This window comes from Oratosquilla oratoria, chromosome 44 (genome assembly GCF_046742065.1).
Source record: "Oratosquilla oratoria isolate Oo_2021 chromosome 44, ASM4674206v1, whole genome shotgun sequence".
Lineage (NCBI taxonomy): Eukaryota > Metazoa > Arthropoda > Malacostraca > Stomatopoda > Squillidae > Oratosquilla > Oratosquilla oratoria.
In genome coordinates, this window is record NC_134820.1 from 10,426,951 (window position 1) to 10,450,479 (window position 23,529).

Consider the following 23,529-nt stretch of genomic DNA (forward strand, 5'->3'; position numbering starts at 1 on the left):
CAAACCTTCCTGACATCCTCAGTGGAAAAGGGGAGGTTCTTAGATCTCACAAAGTGCAGCAGGCGAGTCACTCCTGGATGACATAGACTCTCATGTAGTTCAATGAGAGTAGATGATGCAGAGACAGTAAAACAACAGAAGGCTCGAAAGAAGGCATCAGGAACCACATTCTCTTTACCAGGGTGATAGTGTACTGTATAACTGAAGGTAGTGAGTTCCATCTGCCACTCCTGGATCTTCATATTCTTGATCTTGGTGTGTTACCAGTTATCGAAAATGAAGGCTACAGAATGCTGGTCAGTAGTAAGATCAAAATGTTGTCTAGCAAGGAAGTGACCGCATTTACGGACATCATCAATTATGGCCATGGCCTCCTTTTCTACAATGTGATAACATACTTTACTTCCTTGTAGAGTCCTAGACATGAAAGCCACTGGTCTCCCACCCTGGTTAACTACAGCTGAGATAGCTACTTCAGAAGCATCACATTTGACTTCAAAGGGCAAGTTTTCATCTATCAAGTATAACATTGTCCTTTCAAGTTCTAACTTGAGCAGACTGAAAGCTTGTAAAGCTTCTTTATCTAAAGGAAATGTCTTTGCACTCACTAATGGTCTTACTTTTGTTGAAAAATCATGTATCCATTTGGCATAGTAAGCAAACATACCCATGGCTCTCTTGAAAGATCCCTGACTTTTGGGGGAGGTGGGAGTTCCTGTAGTGGATGAAACCTCTCAGGATCAGGCTTTATAACCCCACTTCCTACACAGTAACCAAGGATATTAATGGAGCATACAGACTTTGTCTTAGAAGCATTGAGGGTTAAGTTTCTATTATTGACAACTTTAAGAAAGTGTACATTATAATCGTGTTCTTCTTGAGTACAGCCAGCAATAGTTATATTGTCAAGATATTGAAATGCACACTGTAAGTTTTTTTCTTTCACAAGCTTATCCATGGTTCATTGAAAGACTGCTACTCCATTTGTTACTCCAAAGGGAACCCTAGAAAATTGATATTGTCCATTGGCTTCAAAAGCAGTGTATTTCTTGTCTGATTCTTTCAGTGGATTTTGGTGATATGCGCTTTTCAAGTCAAAATTTGAGAAAACGTGGTATGTCGAGAGTTCATTCACCATAGTGTCAATTCTTGGTAATGGATAAATGTCTAGCTCTGTGTATATTTACCTAGTTGTATTATACAGGAAGGGAGCTATGCTTGTGGTGACCCATCTTTGTATCTTTCAGCATCAAGTTTTTTCTTAAAATCTTGAATAGTGTTTGCACACACTGTTTCCTTATCTAATTTATTCCAGGTATCCACCACTCTATGTGGGAAGCTATTCTTTTTCAGATCTCTTCTATAATTATCCTTTTTGAGTTTCTTTTCATGTCCTCTTGTTTTTCTGTTGTCCCATTTTAATAAATCATCTCTATCTAGGATTTCCATTCCTTTCATGATTCTATAAATAGTCAGTAGATCTCCTCTTTCTCTTCTTTGTTCCAGAGTTGGTAGTTCCAATTTGGACAATCTTTGTATGTTAATTTGGAGAGTGTTGGTGCCATCTTTGTCATTGCTCTTTGTATTCTTTCTAATTTCTTTATATTCTTTTTAGTACTGGGTGTCCATAGTGTTGCAGTGTACTCCAGTTTTGGTCTTATTAGTGTAACTAATATTTTTTTAATAATTTCCTCATCCAGATAGTCAAATGCCACTTTCATTGACCTTGATATGTTGAATGTTTCTCGGACTATTTTATTGATATGTTTGTCCATTTATATAGTTTCATAGTTTGTGAGTAATCCACACACATCCTTTTTTTATGTCAATTCATTGGATCCTTCACTAATACAACTTGGGCCCTCCATGGGGATAAGCTATTTTCAATAATACCATCAGCAAGCTGATGGTTTGTTTCCATTTCAATGAATTCTTTGTCTCTTTACTGTAATATCTCGACTTAGTGACTATGGGCTTACATTTAGGTGACAAATGTTGGAAAAGAGAAGGCTCATCTACAGCAGCTGCTGCCAAAGAACAATACGAGTTAGTATCAGGTAATTTGAGTATAGGTTTTGGTCCACCATATACAGTGACTATACACTGATGCTGTTTTTGGAAGTCCTGGCCAAACAGTACCCCACAGCACAAATCCTTCATTAGTGCAAGATGAGTGGAAGGATAAGTTTGTCCATTAAGATGTAGTGGTAAGTCAACTTTGACATAACCATGAGAGTTGTTGATGAGTTACGAGCAAGTGCCTAGTGAATATTTCATTGGGTGTCTTTACATACAATTTTTGTAAAACAGAAATGGCAGAATCATAATCAGTACATTCCTTGATGTACTTGTGAACATTATGACTAACACAGTTCACAAGAGTTCTTAGCTTGTCAGGTGCACTTTCTTTACAATCTTGTATGAAGTTGGAGAAAGTCTTGTACCAGTGTTTCCACCCTTGCACTGCAGTTGAAGAGCTAGGGTCCAAATCCAGATGGGCTGGCCTTAGTAGTTTTTCCATTATTCAGTTGATTATGCTAGTATGTATCATCGCATGTATGAGCTGGGTTGCCAGCTTATGTGTCGACTGTGATGTCACGAAGTTATGTGTGACTACAGGGCGCGACCAGCGGACACTCGTTTGCCAGCTAGTGAGTGGAAGAGACATAGCAGACATTTACACTGCTAGCAGAGTGTAGTTTTATGTGGCTTCAATGATGGCATGTTCGACAAAGTGGCCACCTAAACTAGAAAGTGAAGAGATTTACAAAAATTGGAAGAAAGATATAAGTATCTGGTGTGAATTAACGGAGTTGCCAAAAAATAAACAAGCACTTGCAATTCACTTATCATTATTGGGGGAAGCACGCAAGGTCTCATCTGAAATTCCCGCCACTGATTTGAAGAAAGACAATGGCGTGGAGGTGCTGTTAAAGAAACTTGATGAATTGTTCCTGGCAGATGCAGGGTGGCAGCAATTTGGTGCTTTTTATGAACTCTATAACCTTCGGAGAACCTGTGATATAAACATTCAAGATTTCATGTCTAAGTTTGAGCATGTATATTTTAAATTTATGGAACAAGGAATGACACTACCAGGTCCAGTGAAAGCATTCATGTTATTATCATCATGTGACCTATATGATAATGAGCGCCAATTGGCTATGTCTGCAGTTATGGACGTGAATTATGAAAACATGAAGTCTACCTTATGTCGTATTTTTAGCGGAGGAATAAGTGGAGTAAATTCAACTGTGTCAAGTTCAATAAGTGATGTAAAGACTGTGAAGAGCGAACCCATATTTATGAGCCAAGAAGAGAAAAATAAAGAAGTGATGTATACAAGCAGTGGAATGTGAGGTAGAGGAATGAGAGGTGGTATGCGTAACCATGACCGTGGAAGGAGTGACGGCAGTAAATACAATTATTTAGGAAAGAGACAGAATCCTGTGGGTCGTGACAGCAGAGTGTCAAGGTGTGCAATATGTGGTTCTAAATTTCATTGGGCCAGATACTGTCCAGATTCTTATGAGAATAAGAATACCAGTGGCGATGAGAAGGAAGGTAAAGAAGAGATGGTTCACCTGTCATTATTTATGGGTTATGCAGGTAATACTGACCGATGAGGAAAATTACAGACTCTAGTTGAAGAGGCTAAAGATTGTGCTGTGTTGGATTCAGGGTGTTCAACCACAGTGTGTGGAAACGAATGGCTTGAGAATTTCTTGAGTGGAGTGAGTGATTATGAACATGATAAGATTGTGGAGGAGAGGTCAACTCCACATTCACCTTTGCTGATGGTGCTACGGTTCCTTCCATACGGTGCCGCACACGTAGGCGTCATGAGGAGCAAGTGAATTCGCGACGCTGCCATATCGGCGTCTTGATTATATTTATTGTAGTCGCCCCTGTGTTTTTACATTCTCCCAAATGCGCCCTGAATCCCATTCTCTGTGGTTTTCAAAATTTGCGGGTGAAAGAGAGAACGATCGATATAAGCGGTGACTATATTTTATGATGCAAATATTATTACGTTACGTCATACGGCTGGCATTGGCTGCTGCCCGCGAGATTTAAGTCCCGTACTGAAGTGGTTAAGCGTATCGCACTGCCCTGTTCTATTGGAGGTATGTATGGAACAATTATGACAGATATAGTGGAGTGTAATATCCCATTGTTGATGAGCAGGAAATCCATGAAAAGGGCAAGGATGATCATAAACTTTGATACAGACCAGGTCAAAATACCTGGAGCAATAAATGATTTGAAAATGTCATCGTCAGGTCACTACCTGTTGCCAGTCTCAGTGTGACTATGCCGGGTGGGCAAGACAATTGCCTTGACAGCTCTGTGGGAGGAAGGTGATGTAAAGAACAAAGCATTGAAACTTCATAGGCAATTTGGGTACCCTACGGCAACTTAACTTATTAAGCTGATCACTGATGCTGGTATCAAGAATTCTGAGCTAGAGCGGGCTGTCAAGAGTGTGACTGAAGGATGTATCATTTGTTTCAAACACAAGAAAGCCAGACCTAGACCAGTAGTTTGCATGCCCATGGCATCTAAATTCAATGAAGCCATCGCTATGGATTTAAAATCGTGGGGTAAGAAATATTTCCTTGCCATTGTCGATTTAGCCACCAGGTACTGTACTGCAAGAATTATTGAGGATAAATGTTCCACTACAATTGTAATAGGTTTATTTCTGAGTTGGATTGTTTTATTTGGAGCACCTGGAAAAATTCTCACTGACAATGGGTGTGAATTCAATAATGAAGACATAAGAGCATTAGGGGAAGCATTCAATATCAAGATGATAGCAACATCAGCAGAGAGTCCCTGGAGTTATGGAGTATGCGAAAGACAAAATGCAGTGATTGGAGACATAATATGTGAAATCATGGATGATGGTGAATGTGGCTCAGAGGTTGCTTTAGCTTGGGCAGTATTGGCAAGAAATGCTCTTTCTAACAACACTAGTTTCTCCCCCAATCAGCTAGTTTTTGGATTCAACCCTGGTCTACCCAATGTTTATGATAATGACCTTCCAGCATTGGAACCTACTTCAGCATCAAACATTGTGAGAACTAAGACAGGAATATATGAAGTCCGAAGTAGGAGAATGTCTAGCCAGGGGTTTACGACACAACATATGTTCAAACAACCAACTTGATGTCCAAAATGGTGATAAAGTCTTCTACAATAGGAATGACAGCCCTAGGTGGCATGGCCCTGACACTGTGATAGGCAGAGATGGGAGTATATCTTGGGTGGATCTCAATAAGGACTTCAGTGAATGGGAGATCATTGCCTTCGGAAGAGGTTTTGGCTGCCAAGAACAAAGAAATCAAGAATTGGCAGGATCATGATGTGTATGAGCAAGTGGATGATGTAGGTCAGAAGGCATTGTCTGTCCAGTGGGTTGTGACGGAAAAATATAAGGAAGGACAATCAGTGGTTAAGGCTCGTTTGGTCACAAGAGGTTTTGAGGAGGACACATGCGAACTTCGGAAGGATTCTCCTACATGCTCCAAAGAAGCGGTGCGGTTGACTCTGGCACTTGCTGCGACAAACAGTTGGGTATGTCATACTTTAGATGTGAAGGCTGCCTATCTGAAGGGTAATGATATTGAGAGGATGGTACACTTGCGGCCTCCACAGGAATTTGCTGATGGCAGTTTATGGAAATTAAAGAAAACTGTTTATGGCCTGTGTGATGCTGGTAGACACTGGTATCTGCAAGTAAGAAGTCAGTTGTTGAGCCTTGGATTGGTGGTGTCATCACTGGATCCAGGTTTATTTTCTTGGAGATATAATGGTAAGGTCACAGGAATTATGTGTCCACATTGATGATTTCCTTTGGGCAGGGACACAGGATTTTAAGAAGCAAGTAATTGACCGTTTGACCCAGGTATTTCTGATTGGCAGCTCAGAGTCCACGGCCTTCAAATATGTAGGTTTGAATGTCATTTCACACCAAGACAGCAGCATAACACTAGACCAGTGGCAGTATGCATCGACCTTGACACCCGTGACGATAAGCAGACAACGAGCCTATGTAAAGGCGAGTGAATTGTCAGAATCCGAACGATCAGAGTACAGGGCTATCGTGGGACAATTGAATTGAATTGCCACACATACCCGGCCTGATATAGCATTTGATGTGTGTGAACTGAGCATTGCATGTCGCCAAGCTACTGTAGTGGACCTACTACGACTCAACAAGGTGATTAATAGAGTGAAAACGGATAACGTAAGGTTGTACATGCCTAAGATGGAGAAGCTTGAAGACTTTGAGTGCTTTTCGGATGCTTCATTTGCAAATTCGATGGACAGTGGGTCACAGGGTGGCTTTGTGATATTTCTAAGAGAAGGCAGTGAGAACAGATGTCCCATTTTCTGGCAGACAAGAAAAATTAGAAGAGTCGTTAAGTCCATGCTCTCAGCTGAGGCCATGGCACTTTTGGAATGTGCTGAGTCTTTAGTATATTTGGTGAGGATCCTTTCTGAAATTTCTGGGTGTCCGGCTCTCAAGATTCAGTGTTTCGTCGACAACAAGAGCTTGGTGGATGCTCTTTACTCATGCAGAAGTGTGGACAATATGAGGTTGAGGATCATCATTGCAGTATTGCGGGATATGCTGGAACATGGAGAAATTGCAGAGGTGACCTGGGTGGAAACATCACAACAACTTGCTGATTGCCTCACTAAGAAGGGGGCGTCAACTGAGTGACTTCGTGCTGCAGTCAGCCAGGATTAGGGTGTTAACAGCATCGATGTGTACATGTATCTTCACATATTTGTATGTGGATCATTTGGGTTCGTGGGAATGTGTATGTACCCATATGGATGTACCTGCATCATCACTTCATTGTCACATATTCAAGATGAAGTACACAAGAAAGAAGAAAAGAGGACGAGTGTTAGTATGTATCATCGCATGTATGAGCCAGGTTGCCGGCTTGTGTCGATCGTGATGTCACAAAGTTATATGTGACTACAGGGCGCGACCAGTGAACACTTGTTCATCAGCTAGTGAGTAGAATAGACATAGCAGACATTTACAGATTAAATTGAAATAACAATTAGAGACTTGGCTGCTGCTTCCAAGCTTTAATCAACTGAAACACCAGTAGACCTGAAAATACGTTACAGAATGTAACTTACATAATATAATATTGTGAAGTCAAAAAATGCCACAGTTTATACAATATTTCTTACATATCATTTACTGAACATACAGAACTCATCATATGAGTAGATGCAATATAATATATAAGACATAGTATATGATATCTATACAATGATTGAATAAGTAAGGGAAAGGAATTAACTTACATAGAGTCATGACTGTTACTCCGACCATTCCCAAACAGACTGTGACAACATAGCCAGACAATTTTGTCTACTGTTTACGGAGTACACACAGCCAAACAAACAGATCAATGTATGAAAAAGTTCAATGACAAAATATAACAACTATTTTCAAGCTCACTACACCAGAAAACAGGAAAATAATCAGAGAAATGCATAAAATCAAACCTGACAAAGAAGACACACCACCTCTCCACAGGAAAGACACAGAATCAATAAAGAAAATTAAAGACTCCAAAGCAGAAGGTCTAGACAAGATCTCAAATATCCACCTCAAACACCTGGACCAAAATGCCATAAAAGCCTTAACTGATATTTTCAACTACTGGCTAAACAACAACATCTCACACATCTGGAAAAGAGCTCAATTACTACCAGTCTTGAAACCAAACTAACCTCCAATGGACCCAGCATAATACAGACTAATGTTGCCACTATCCACAATATTCAAGCTGATGGAAAGGTTGGTTGCAATGATAATTAAAACAAAAACACCAGCCTCCTCCAATCAACATGGTTTCAGGGTCACTTCCAGCACTCTGCTCACAAACATCTCTCAATAAGTACTAGAAGAATTCAGTAGAAAAGACCTACCAGAAAGAACAGTTATAGTTGATATTTGTAGAAATGAAGCTTTCAACAAAGTTCCCAGACACATACTGTCCAAAAAGATCATTAAGACAGATATTAATAACAATGACAAGAGATGGTTAACCAACTTTATAGCACAAAGATCATGCAGAGTAACCCAAAACAACCATATCTCAAGTACAAATATATATATATATATATATATATATATATATATTTATATGTATATATATATATATATATATATATATATATATATATATATACATAAATACACAAGTGGCATCCCACAAGGCTCTGTATTGGCTCCTTTAATGTTTGCCAAATATATAAATGATATGGATGAGGGAGGAAAGTGTTGCATGAACTTCTTTGCCGGTGATGCCAAATTACTCGAGAGTAAGCACAGAAGAAGACTGCAGATCGCTACAAGAAGACCTGGACAAAATATGGGAATGGAGTCAAAGGTGTGAAGTGAACTTTAACATTAACCCCTTCCATACGGTGCCGCACACGTAGGCGTCATGGACTTAGATCTCGGTGGCAGCAGCCAATGCCAGCCGTACGACGTGTCGTAATAATACTCGCATCATAAAATATAGTCACCGCTTATATCGATCGTTCTCTCTTCACCCGTGAATTTTGATAACCATAGAAAATGCGATTACAAAAGAATTAGAAAGAATGTCATTATGGAGGGGCGACTACAATAAATATAATCAAGACGCCGATATGGCAGCCTCGCGAATACACTCGCTCCCCATGACGCCTACGTGTGCGGCACCGTATGGAAGGGGTTAAGAAATGTAGTATAATGGAATTTGGAAAAAACAAAAATAGAATATCGGACCAATATAGAATTGGTACCAAGGAAATAAAAAAAGTTGACTCAGAAAGGGACCTGGGAGTGATTATCTCAAGTGACTTGACACCTAATAAACTCACACCATCCACCTGGTAGGTCTATGTAGACCTGTCAATCTGCATCAGCCTCCTCCAGTTGGTGCAGTCATCATACTGTCTCTCTTGTAGTATTTGTTGCAGAGAGGATCCTCTATTCATAAGCACTTTATTGATGTTGTCACACCACCTTTTCCTTGGTCTTCCTGGTGGTCGTCTACCCCTGGGACATGTCCATACCAACATAGCTGTGCTCTTTCCACAAAGACTAAGATGCTTTCGATATATAGTTCCTTACAGATGTCTTCGTTTCTCATTCTATCTCTTCTGGTACCCTTGATGATATGCAATACCCTCATTTCTGCAGCTTGAATTTTACTTCTTGTTTTAATTGTGAGAGTCCAAGACTCGTACCCATACCCATAAGTCAGTATAGGTCTGAAGATGGTTTTGTATAGTATTATCTTTACCTTTCGTGGTACATGCCGGTCTTTAAGTAGGGGATAGAGAAGGTTAACATTTTTGCTGTAGCTGGCAATATGATCTTCTATGGTCTTCTCATTTCTAACTTCTTCATCAAATGCAACCCCCAGATACTTTACTTCAGTTACTTGCTTCAGTTTCACATCCTCTATTTGTATGTCAATCACTTCCTGTTCTCTCCCAGCTAGCATTATCTCTGTTTTCCCAAGGTTTATTTTTAGGCCATGTTCTTTTAATACATTATTCCAGAGGTTAGTCATGTTTGCAAACTGCTGCAAATCTTCTTCCACCAATCCAACATTGTCAGCATAGATAAAAGTGGCATAGTTCCCCGTCTCCACTTTTTTGCTCCACTACTTTCACAACTTGATCCATCAACAGTATAAATAGAAGTGGTGATATTACACTACCTTGCCTCACACCAGATGTTACATCAAACCACTTTTCTTCCTTTGCAACTGGTCTTACTAATGTTTTGTTGCTGACACACAAGCTTTTAATTGCTCTTTCCAGCTTAGGGGGAATCTGATATTCAGCTTTCCTCATTGTCCTCCATAACATCTGCCTGGGTACTCTATCAAATGCTTTTTCTAGATCTATTAAAGCCACATGCTTCTTGATGTCACATTCCCAGGATTTTTCCATGATAATTTTTAGGGCAAAAACTAAATCCGTCATTCCGCGACCTGGTCTAAATCCATGCTGGGCTTCATGTAATACATCTTCCACTATACTTTTTAATTTCTTCTCAAAAATTCTCTCATAAATTTTTCCTATATGTGAAAGCAGAGCTATACCTCTGTACATACATACATATACCAAGGCTTTTTCCCCCTTACAAGGGAGGTAGCCAAAAAGGAAAAGGCATAAAATCATTTCCATCCATTCCATCCCTGAATACACTCCACACCCCTCCACCCTCCCTCTTATCTTAGCACCTCCTGGATGACGGGTCGTCCCTGCACCTTGTCCACTACCCTGGGTCAGAAGCAGTGTCGCAAGACACAGCACATCCACAGCAAGGCTGCTTCATTAAATTGGCGACCCCCCCCCTCTCTGTCCCCCCATTGCATAAAAGGAGAAGACAGGGAGAAATCCCTTTGGACTGCATCAAATTTTGCTCACACATACTACCTCACCCCCCATCCCCCCACCCATTCCACCTCTGTAGTTTGAGCAATTCATTCTGTCACCTTTTTTGAAGATGGTGTGTATCACAGCTTTACTCCAGTCTTGTGGTATTTCTCCAGCATCCCATGCTACATTGAATAGTCTAGTGAGTATATTAATTGCTGCCATCCCCTAAACTTAAATATCTCACAAGGTATACCATCATATCCAGTAGCTTTGTTGTTATGCATTTTCAATAGAGTATCTTTCACATCTGATACCCGTAATCCTATCTACCATGTCTCCCGTCAATTGCTCATCAAACTCTACTTCTTCTTCTTCCTCTTTTGCTGTTCCTCCATTTTCTGGGGGCATTCAAGAGGTTCCTGAAATATTCCTCCCATCTTTCATCCACCCTCTCTGGTTCTGTTAGTAATTCTCCTGTAGTATTCTTAACGGAGAACTGCTGTTCGTTACTCCCTTTCCTATAAGAACTTGGCCATAGAAAAAAGTAGCTTTCTTGTTCCTTCAACATCATTTTGTAAGTCCTCACATATATTCCTCCAGATGCTCTAGCCCTATTTTGAACTGTTTTGGATGTGTTCCTTAAATTTACATATCTTTGCTGACTCTCTTCTTGCCTGAAAGCTCTATTTTTATTAGTTATGGCTTCTCTTGCCTCCTCTGTCCAGTATGCAGACCTTTTCTTCCTATCCATTTGACACCAACTACTTCCTCCATGATCTTCAATAAATCCCCTTTAACTTCTTGCCACATTGTTTCCAAGGTAGTTTCTCTTTCAGGTAATTGAATATCACTTAGTCTCGCTTCTAGGTCTTTCTTAACTGCTTCTTCTTGCAGTCTTTCAACTTTGATTCTTTGTTTACAGGGTCTTTTATGAATCGGAGGAGGCTGATGATTAATTTTACATACTACTACACAATGGTCAGAATCCAACGACAAGGATGGGAATGCCTTGACATCGTGCATCAAACTCTTACAACTTGTCAATACAAGGTCAATCATGGATTTTTGACTATATACTTCTCTTTCTGCATTCCAGCAGTACCAGGTCATTTTGTTATGGCCTATGATTAAAAAAGGTGTTCATTATTGCCATCTGGTTTCTAATGCAGAACTCAACAATTCTTTCTCCATCTGGGTTTGAATCCCCAATTCCAAAAACACCGATTATATCCTCCATGCGCCTATTTACATCTACATGTCCATTCAGGTCACCCAACACTATTAGATTTTCCTTCTGAGGGTATGAATCTATTGTGGCTTGTAGCGATTCATAAAATTCTTCCTTCTCATCAGCACTTCTTCCTTGTTGCGGGGCATAAACTTGTATCAGATCTAATTTTTTATATTTCAGCTTTAATGTAATTCCTATTATTCTGTTACTGACATATTTAACGTCCATGATTCGATCTCCTAAATCAGGAGTCACCATAAAACCGACTCCGTATTTTCCTTCTTCTGTTCCACTATGAATCAACACAAAGTTTTCATGTAGTGTCTTTTTCCCATGTTTCTTAGTGCGGGTTTCTGCCAGACCAATTATATCCCAATGTCTCTCACACATTAAATCAACAAGTTCTTCTTCTTTATCTCTCAAAGTTCCGATATTGAGGGTAGCTAGCTTCATACTGATCCGTGGTTTTCTATCTCGTGAGTCATTTCCGTTCCTAGGTCGATGCCGTAAGTTCCGTCCATTCTGAGGCTGAGCATGCGGTTCTCAAGCAGGTTTCCATCCACTACCATGGATGAAGAAATGGTAAAGAAAATAGTGGTTGCACTGATAAGACCTAAATTGGAGTATGCTGTGACACTATGGGCACCTAGCACACACACACACAAAAAAAAAAAAAAAGTTACCTACACTCTCAAATTTGACATACTAACAAAGATTGGATAAATTACACCTATCAATACTGGAACAGAGAAGAGATAGAGGTGATTTGTTGAACATTTACAGAATTATGAAAGGGATGGAAGTTCTTGATAGAGACGATTTATTAAAACGGGACAGAAGAGAAACAAGAGGACACAAGAGGAAGCTAAAGAAGGACAGTTACAGAAGAAATTTTAAAAGGAATAGTTTCCCACACAGAGTGATTGATGTCTGGAACAAACTAAACGGGGAAACAATGAGTGCCAAAACTATACAAGATTCTAAGGATAAACTGGATGTGGAGAGATACGAAAACGGGTCACTACGAGCAAAGCTCTCGTCCTGTAAAATGCAACTAGGTAAATACATACATACATATCATGGAGTTCCTCTGATTGCAATACTATCACCCTTACTGCTCAACCTCTTTATGAGTAATCTGCCAATTCCTAAACCATAACTAAACACCAGTGTGCTCTCATATGAAGAGGACTTGACATCAATAACCCATCACAATAAATACAAAAGAGCAGCAAAGAATTCCCAAGCATACTTGTACAAACTGGAATAATAGTTCAGAAAGACAACAATGAAAAAAATATAAACAATTATGTGGCTAAATCCTTTCTTAGGAAAGGAACCCAAAAATCCTGGGTCTGACATTTGATACTCATGACATTTATCCCACATGTCAAGGATCTGACAACAAAAATCAACAAGAAAAAAAATCTTTTGAAAACCATATCTAGCATTGATTTTGGACAACAAAATGAAACTCTAATAACCATCTCTAAACAATTCATAAGAACCACCCTAGAATACTCCTGCATAGCATGGTTCCCAACAGTCAGCAAATCAAACACAAAAAACTTACAAACACTGCAGAATGGAGCACTAAGTGAAATAACCAGTTGCATCAGTACCATACCTATAGGATACCTTCATACAGAAACCAAAATCTTCTCAATAGAATATCACTTGAAAATGACAGGAACACAAGTCTGTGCCAGAACCCTTAACAACACCCCTCACATTACATCTCACAAGTACCACCAACAGAATGTAACCAAAAAGCTACATCAGTAGCATATTACTCAATCATCTACTACAATCTGCTATCCACACCATACAAAACATCCACACATAGAACATACAGTGACACAATGAGTAAATTAAAATACCAGATACAGAAGTAATGAAGAACCAGCAAGATTTGATTTAATATTTACAACTGAACCTGAAATTGTGGATAAAATGGAATACAAGACACCATTTGGAAAGAGTGGCCCCATACTAATAGAGGCTGAACTAAAGGAAGAAATGTATATGGAGAGAAATGAAAAATACAGGAAAGTAAGGTTGATGTACAACAAAACAGACTTTGGGAAACTTAAGAAATTCTTTCAAAATGCAAAATGGGGAAAATTCTACATTGAAGAGACAAAAGTGGAAGAGAAATGGACGATCTTGATGGAAATCTATAATGAAGGAGTGAATAAATACATACCAAAACAGAAACAGAAGGTATACATTAAATGCTGGTTTAACAGAAGATGCAGGGAGGCAAAAGATAGAAGAGATAAAGTTTGGAAAAGATGTAGAAAAGATAAAAACCTGGAAAAAGGCAAATATATATCAGCCATAGAAATGAATATGTAAAAGTGTGCAGAGAGGAAAAAAAAAACTATGAAAAAGACATCATAGAAAAATGTAAAGATCAACCCAAACTATTCTATAGATATGTGAATGGTAAACTTAAAGATAAGCAGGAGATGGTGAAACTATGCCACGGAAATAAAGAATACACAGAAGATCTAGAAATAGCTGAAGTCATGAACAATCATTACAAGTCAGTTTTCACTAGAGAAAAAGTACAGCATTGGGACAAAGGAAATGAAGTGTGATCTTCCCCATGAAGGAAATAACAGTAACACAAAAAGAAATAATGGATCAATTAACGAACCATGACATTAGGAAATCGCACGGCCTAGACAGAATTGCAAATTGAGTACTAAAAGAATGCAAAGAAGAACTAATGGACAAAATATACAACATAAGTTGCTCACTCAAAGAAGGAAAAATACCAAAAGACTGGAAAAATGCCAACATTATACCAATATATAAAGGAGGAAACAAAGAAGAACCAACTAATTACAGACCAGTCTCCCTTACAAGCACTGTAGCCAAAATTTGTGAAAAAATTATCAAGAATAGATGGATAAAACACCTGGAAGAAAACAATATAATAAACTCAAGACAATTTGGATTCAGACAGGGAAGATCATGTGCCACAAATTTAATCTGTTTCTACTCTAGACTAAAACAAGAAAGGGATGGATGGATTGATTGTGCTTTCCTAGACTTACAAAAAGCCTTTGATAAAGTACCACACAAAAAATAAAAAAATAAAATTGGAAAACATAGAAGGGATATAGGTAACCTACTAAACTGGATGGAGGACTTCCTGCATGGTAGACAAATGAGAGTAGTGCTCAGAGAAAAGTGTTCAGGTTGGGAGGAGGTGATTAGTGGAGTTACACAGGGATCAGTATTGGCTTCAATAATGTTTGCTATTTATGTGATTGACATGGATTATGATGTAGAATGTTACATGAGCTTCTTTGCAGATGATGCTAAATTGTTGAGGAAAGTGAAAACTGAAATGGATTGTGAATCACTACAGAGAGACCTAAACAAGGTTTGGAAATGGAGTCAGAAATGGGAAGTAGACTTCAACATTAAGAAATGTAGCATAATGGAGTTCGGAAAAAGTAAAAAAAGAATATCAATACAATTGGAACAAAGGAAGTGAAGAAAGTGGGATCTGAAAAAGACCTGGGAGTAATTACCTCAAATGACTTGTCCCCTGATAAACAAATAAACAAAATTGTTGGAGAATCCTACAAGTTGCTAAGATCAATAAAAGTGGCTTTTACCCCTATTTAGATGAAGAAATGGTTAAAAAATATTAATCACACTAATATAAAGAAAATTGAAAGAATCCAGAGAGCAACCACGAAAATGGTCCCAGCACTTTCAAAACTGTCATATGAGGAGAGACTGGCTAAATTGAAATTACCGACTTTGGAACAAAGAAAGAGAGATGACCTACTGACCATCTACAGAATCATGAAAGGCACGGAAGTCCTTGATAGAGAGGACTTACTAAATTGGAACAAGGGAAACACAAGAGGGCATGAAAGAAAGCTAAAAAAGGATAGTTATGGAAGAGACCTTAAAAAAATAAAACGGTTTCCCACACAGAGTGGTAGACATCTGGAATAAACTAGACTAAACAATAGTGTGTGCAAAAACCATACACGAATTTAAGAGCAAACTAGACACTGCGAGATATAAAGACAGGGCACCACAAGCATAGCTCCCCTTCTCGTAAGATACAACTAGGTTAATACACCCACACCCATTTAACTAAACAGGACCACCTAACTCAATAATCCAGTAACAACCCCCAGATATAAGTCCCACAGAGAAAATCCTCCCACATCAGACAAGAGCCACACTACCTACACTCAGGTCACCATCTGTTAGTAAGACCTCTCATTGACCTCTCATTAATGGACACTGCACTACCGGATATCAGTTGCAACGGACAAAATCTGCTGGTCCGGTCAGAAATCCGCTGGTCCAGTCCGACATTCTAAATTTCGCGGGTAGGGTGAATGCATCTGTTAGTTCGGCATCTGTCCGCTGATGGCGTGATGGCGCGCACTTTGTTTTGTTTACTAGTTAACAAGATCGTGATCGGTGTGGACGTTTGGACGTTTATTAGCTGTGTTTGTGGTGTTTTCACTGTGTTTTCGGTGTTTTTGGTGATCTCCCCCCCCAATACACACACACACAAAAACCACTCTAAATCAATGGATTATTCACATCAACGGACACTGTTACCCCCCTTTTAGTCCATTAATTAGAGGTCAATCTGTACCAACACAGAATAGGCCTGGCCACAGTTTCAGAATGCCACAAATGCAGCCCTCTCACAAAAGACACAAAATACCTCATACTTCAGTGGTCCACACTGACTATTCCCAGACAACACAATATCTCTTCTGTAACTTGTAGTCCCTCCCAAAGCCTGTTGCCAGTTTTCAGAATATCACGGATCTTCTGCAAAAGAGGCCAGTGGCAACATATTGATTGTTATTGTGGGGTTAAAAGCTGCTCATTTGCATGCAGCTGATGCTTTAGGGTCTACATGGGGTGCCCCTATGACCCAGAGCCACACACATCATTTTATCTGTGATAGAGGAAATGTCTGTTCATACAGGAACGATGATACTTTATCATACTGCAACTGTCCCTATGTTATGCTGTCTTCCCACTCTTAACCCCTTCAATATGGGCCAAAATCTCGCTGGCAGCATTAGCTGCCAGACGTGCGAAGTTGCGTCATAATACTCGCATTATAAAAAATAAAGTTACCACTGTAGCTCGTTCTCTTTCACCCATGAATTTTGATATTCGTAGAAAATATGATGAAGCCAGTTTACAGAGTATGGGGGTCACGCAGGTACAACTGCAATATATATAATCAAGACGCCGACATCATCATCCTCGCGTACCCACTTGCTCCTCATGACGCCTACGTAGGCGTCATCGTATCGAAGGGGTTAATACTGTCCTGTACTACTTCTATGAACATTTCCTTTTTTTGCTGAACCCATTGGTAGGGGAGAAGAATACTGCCAGTGAGTTTTCCCACTTGAGTCGTAAAAGGCAACAAAAAGGGGACTGGGATAGTACTAGGCATCCTTTGCTCTGTAGCCCCAAAGGGGACATTCCTAAAAAAAAGGAAAGACATAAGAGGGTGTAGGAGTTTTTCAACCAGAATCCTAAGGTTTGGGTCTTTTAATGTGCATGGATGTGGTACAGATAAGAGTAAAAGGGAAGAGATAGGCAGTATGTTTGTGAAAAGAAAAATGGATGTGTTGGCACTGAGTGAAACTAAGTTGAAAGGGAGGGGCGAGTTTGAGTTTGGGGGTGTAGTTGGGAGGGTGGCAGGTGTAAACACATTAACTGCAGAGTTACTAAAGGATATTTCCAACAGTTTCTTTTCCTTTCTCTCTTTCTCTCTTTCTCTCTCTCCCTCCCCTATTGATAAAGAAAATGAGGAATATATTCAGTGAAATTTAAGGGTTAAGAAACAGATAAAATATTCAGTAGAATTAACAAATAAAAGCTTTGGCATTCTAATATAAGTAAAGGTTGTATTATATTCATATTTATTACTCATTTTACTTCATTGTAGTACATTGTTTATATTTTTACAGTACTGATTTTTTTTTTTTTTCAGTATGCCATGTTGGAGATCATACATTTCTTCAAAGTTCCAAAGACATCAAAGACCTGGGAACTGACTCAAATTGCAAAGGATGCTTTGGAGACCACAGTGGACATAGGCAAAGCAGCAGTAGAATATGCTATTGCACGTCACAAGATTGTTCACCTTGACATTGACATAAAGAGTCCATATATTGTCATACCTGAGCATGGTTCACTTCAGAAAGGTGGTAATGTAATGGTTGTGGATATGGGAGGATTAAAGGTGAACAGTGAAATTGGTGGACATGTTCCTGACTTAGATTCTGCCACACGAATGGAGTTGGAGGAACGACTATATGACAGACTTACTATTGAAGTGTCACAAGTCCAAGTGCTCTTTGCAGATTCAGGTGATGAATGGAGAAATTTTAGGAAAATTGAGGACTCAGATATTCATTTAATTCCAAGAGTAAGAGTGAGAGTGAGTCTAGCTAATAGTATTCATCCTGAATTTAGATTGCAGCCGAAACACAAAATGGATATTCACATCACTCCATTGAAATTAAACATTTCAGATAGTCGCCTTACGCACCTCATTGAATTTGCTCATCATTTGCCTCTACCATTTGGAGCTGCTGATTTGCATCCACTGAATGATAGTGTAGACAGTGCAAGAGATGCCAGGGCACCTCAGCTCTTTGTTATTGATTCTATGGACTGTCTTATTGATCCAGGTACAACTGAGCTTCTTCATCTGAAAGAAAGTTTACTGAAGAGACTTAAGCCCAAAGAAATGTACCCAGATGGAATTGATTCTCATCCCACACCTCCTCTTTTGAAACATGTTCATCCACTTTCATCCCTTGACACCATATCCCAGACTAGTTTGGAATTGGAGAAGTACTTCTCTGCATCAGATGACAGTGAAGATGAGGCAGAGACATGGCGCAAGCCAGTGGATTTGCCAGGATTTGAGGACAACACATCACCTTCCAATATGATAGTCATACTCACGAGGTTTTGTATAGATGAGATTACAATCAGTGTAGCACGTTCCAGTGAGCATGGTGAGCGTCCTTACCTTATGATAAGAGCAACACGGTTAGTTCTGGAGACTGCAATTATGGACTATGGGCCAGCCATCCAGCTTACTCTTGGGTCTTTACAACTAGTTGACAAATATCACCACAGTTCCACTGGCCAGTACTTAGAGCTTATTTCCTCACCTCATCAAGACACTGTGGTCACTGTGCTTTACCGCAAAGTAAGAGCAAACTGCCCTGACTTCCGCACACATTTTCACTCTTGTGAGCAAAGCCTGATTATAGATTTTGCATCTTTAGATGTTGTGTGGCATCGTGGGTCTGTTATCACTCTCATCAACTTCCTTACTCTAATGGGAGCCAAATTTGGTCATATAGATAAAACTTTACCCAAAATAGGTCTTCCAGTGGTTATGTTGGCCTGGATCCAAGCAGGACAGGAAGACCCTCCTGTGCCTTCAGGTGCAACCAAATGGTCCATAGCTACACATTTGAACACTTTTCACCTCAGACTTTGTGATAATGATACTACTGACTTTCTTCAAGCAAAAATGCGAGGTTTACAAGGAGAGTGCATCTTCAAAGCAAATGAAAAGAAGATTATGAGATTTTCTCTTTCACAGCTTCTTGTTGATGATCTCTCAGATATTACACTGCATTCCCACATAATTGAATTTGATGATGATGATGATGATCGTGTTTTTGATATCAAGTTTGTGCATTTTAGCCCTTCACCAAAGGATATTGTGCAGGAATCAGATAATACCTCTAATGCCTTGAAACCAGATGCATCCCTTCGTGTCAGAGTTGGAAGAATTCGTTGCATACTGCTATGCAAATTTATTGCAGATTTTCAGCGTTTTGTTGAACCGCTCATTAATCGGGAAGGAACACATATGGCATTCAAAAGTATGGAAAAGACAGCAGAGACTGGAATTGAAGAATTAATATCAGGAAGAAAAGTCAGCCTTAGTATTGACATTCATGCACCCACAGTACTTGTTCCACAAAAGTCAGACTCAGCAAGTCTATTAGTCTTTAATTTAGGTGACCTCAAAGTAGACAATTTATTCAAACAACAACCAGGTGGAGGCTGTGGAATTATAGAGAATGTGCTTGTCGAACTTGGTCCACTTCAAGTCAGGCGTGCTGTCCTTACACTCAGTGGAGAGCTTGAGAGTCAGGAGGCAATTCTTGAACCTCTTCTCTTAAATGCAGACATCAAGAGGTCTCTAATGCCAAAATGTAGAGATTTGTTGTCATGGGATGCAAGTGTCCATGTGAGGATGGTCAATGTTCATTTGGGTCAGAAGGACCTCAATACTGTCTTATCTGTTTTGACTCAGAACAAAGCTGAGGCTCAGTTTCTTGACCTCAATCCTCATTCCCGTCCTCTTACTCCAATGGAAACAGCAACTCCTACAACTGTCAATGGTGATGATAATGTTGGAAAGTTGCAAGCCTTTCTCACACATTCTATTGATATTTATCATATTGCCAATTGCTATATATCTCTAGAAGGGATGAATGTTACTTTATTCATGGACATGGATGAGGTCCTGAGCTCTCCAGTTCGTGATGCAACTAGTGCTTTGTGTCGCCTCGAAATAGGTGAAGTTGAGGTCCGTGGAGACATGAACAGTGACTTAAGCAAAGATGTGCGGGTAACTCTTCACTCTTGTGACTTGTATGATGTGAGAGTAGACAGTCATCATTCTGTTAAGAAGGTATTTGGACAGTATAATAGCAAGACACAAATCAAACATGTCAACTTTAGGTTTAGTGTTCCACCTATGATGGATATTATGTATAAAGTTAGTCCAAATGGAGATGGTGCAGTTGAAATTAGTGTTGAAAGAACTAGATTGAATGTTTCATTGGCTTTTTGCTTGGCAATGTACAAATACATTAATGATGCAATCCCAAGTTCCTCATGCACTTCAGGTGGTATTGTCAATCCTGGATTTATTGGTGACATCAGTAACACTGTGGATGGGGTTCGCCATATACGTAGAGCACCAAGCTCAGCTGAAAGCACAAGTGGATACTTGTCAACAGTGACAAGTAACTCAGATGATCAAAAGGTTCTGTCAGTGTCACTAAGGGTCAAGCGTCCAGAAATTGTTTTCTTTGCTGATCCTGAAGAACCTGTAAGTAGAGTACTGGTTTTGCGAAGTGAAATGTGCATGGAATATTCGAGGCACCCTGGTCATGAAAGTTACCACTTTAGTTTATGTGGGTGTCAGACCTTTGCTACCATGTACACACCACAGAACCAAAATCCATACACTGTAGTCCAACCATTTGATGCTGAATTTAACTGGGTACTCAGAGGTGTAGAAGAAGGGGTGAAAGCAGAAATTAAAATATCCCACATCCATATTCATATTAGTCCACCAATTGCTCATATACTCATTGACATAGAAGAGGAACTCAACAAAACATTGAGAGATCCTGCACTTTCTTTTAAATTAAACCTCCCATCAGAAGATATGGAAGAATTGTGGTCTCCTAAGCCTTTAACAGCATCAGTGTCTCCAGTAAACCCAGATGATGAAGTTTATATGAAACCTGAATACACAGCTGCAAAGCCACAGGAGAAGTTGCTTGTCCAAGTGTCAGTACTCACAGTATCCTTAGAAAGACAAACACTGAAACTCACATCTCCTGTATTGTTCCTGAAGGCAGCAGGTAATGCAGAAATTTATGACTGGTCAAAACAGGTTCATGTCAAGTCAGAGGTACAACTACAAGTTTCCTGTTTTAATGAAGAATTTTCTGCATGGGAACCTATCATTGAACCAGTGACAGATCCAAATGGTGTACAGCGACCTTGGGAGGTCTTAATGAGAATAGCTCAACATGGGTCTCAGCCTATTGGTCTTAAAAGGAGACATACAAATATGCAGATGGACTCACTTGACAGTAGTCCTCATTTGCCATCCAATCGCATGAACCGTCTAAGTTCAAATATAGAAGACTCAGATTCATCAACAGAAGAAGAAGTCAATGTAGATAATGAAATGGTTGTATTAAGGTCACATCCACCCTTGCGGATTAAAAAGTCAAGCACAAAGAAATCACATACAGATAATTCTGGTCTGGCTGGTAAGTGTTTCATCATTTGGTTGAATGACTTCATCAAAACTATACATATTTATTTCTATATGGAATTGCTTTTATTTAGTGATGTAACTTTACTTCAGCAGGTTTACCAATGGATTCTGATTCAGAAACAGAGGACAGTTTGGTTCACAAAATATCTCATGCATTCTTACACATGTTTTCAAGTGACATTGAAAAAAGTGATGATGACACAAGTGCTGAAAGCAGTGGTGAACTGGAAGAGGCTTCTGAAACAGAACAGGAGTCTCAAGTGAGGAGAAGTGTTTCTACATCAAGTGAAACTGAAGATTTTGATAAAGAGCACGAAACTCCTGTTTTTAAAAGTGAAGGTCTTGTCCAAGGTTAGTAGTTTAAATATCAGATATTAACCTCTTCAAGCCAGTGCTGGAACTCACATTTTTCTTTTTCTTTATCTGTTGGTAATGTCAGCACTATTTAGCTGAGGGGTTAGTCCTGAGTTCAGTGGTTCCATTTTTATTATTAGTTTGGGACCAAAAGAATATAAACAAATAGGACAACAATATTTTTTCTATAATGGTGTGATAAAGTTATGGAATGATTTGGCTATGAGTATCAATGGGAGGAAAAAAAAATTAACATGATTGATAATTTCCTTATAACTCAGATTTTTTTTCAGCACACATATATATGTCAATAAAGAAAGCAAAAATGTAATCTAAACCTGCTTCCAAGAATCAGGTGGCTTGTTCTGCAATTCATGTGGAAGCCACTGGAATCAAATTAGTAAGGCATAACCCTTTAATTGGCACTGAAACATTAATAATTTGTTTGGCTATCACCAGTTTTATCTAGTTGTGAGGGAAATTTTGGCATGATATATAGGTAGATATATCTTGATCTAACCATTTATCCTGAAGTATCTGTAGTATTTTAACTCACCAGTTTTATTTGGCTATTGAGGTAATCTATCAAAAAATAAGGTTAAACTCCAAGTGTGAAAAGATTGATTATATTTAGATTTTCTTTGCCAGACTCTGTTGATGCTGGTGAACCTATTGGAGTCCTTGATCAAGACCCAGAAGGTATCGCAACTTGTGTCTTCATTGATTCAAGAGATCCACTTGAAATCTCCCTCACCCCACACACCATAGAGAGTATATATAATTTGTCCGTGGAATACCTGTACAAACCATGTCAGTCTCAGCCTATTACTTGTGGTGGTGGTCTTGCTAACAAAGAAATTAATGTTGTCAATGAAATAGGACCAGAATCCAAAGTGACTATAACAGCACATCATGAGGTAGGCAAGTTTTTTTTTTCCTTAAATTTAGTCAGGGCCATGGCAACTTTTAATAGCATCTCTACTAAATGACACATCTATTTTATTTCTGGTTGCCACCAGATTATTTTATACATCTTATATACCTCCTTGGCAGGGAAGGCATTAATTTTCTATGCTAGGTGGCATTTTTCCATGTAGTCTAATTGCTGCCAGGCTACATTCCACCATATCCAAGCTGATTAAAAGATTAGTAGTAGAAAGAAACAACTAAACTACCTACCTTCCCAAACTAACATGGATTCAAAGCCACTCTATCAACATGCTATTCATAAACATCACCCATGTCCATAAGGAATTTTTTTGTCTACTCTGTATTTTCTCAAGTGGATAAGGGGAAGGGGATTTTAGCTGTTGGGTCCTGCTGTGGAGATGTTGTGTTGTGCTGCATTACTTGTACCCAAACATTGGATAGACAGGGA

The 23,529-nt window shown here is 39.2% G+C and overlaps 1 protein-coding gene and 1 long non-coding RNA gene across 10 annotated transcripts in view; one reads left to right on the forward strand and one right to left on the reverse strand.

Moving 5' to 3' along the window:
* Positions 1 to 23,529, reverse strand: part of LOC143022392 (uncharacterized) — a 237,202-nt gene that overhangs the window by 138,324 nt on the left and 75,349 nt on the right. The window lies entirely within an intron of this gene.
* The window catches only part of LOC143022390 (intermembrane lipid transfer protein VPS13A-like), a 617,111-nt gene that overhangs the window by 92,516 nt on the left and 501,066 nt on the right, over positions 1 to 23,529 (forward strand). For 6 of the 8 annotated variants that reach the window (XR_012966042.1, XM_076180547.1, XM_076180549.1 and 3 more), the window contains exons 12-14: positions 17,670 to 21,789; positions 21,888 to 22,148; positions 22,800 to 23,068. Coding sequence is in view for 7 of the 8 variants with exons in the window: in XM_076180547.1 (XP_076036662.1) it covers positions 17,670 to 21,789; positions 21,888 to 22,148; positions 22,800 to 23,068 (4,650 nt within the window). In the remaining variant the exon portion in view is untranslated. The remainder of the gene's footprint in view (positions 1 to 17,669; positions 21,790 to 21,887; positions 22,149 to 22,799; positions 23,069 to 23,529) is intronic. The other 2 variants (XM_076180548.1, XM_076180552.1) reach the window with 1 other exon arrangement.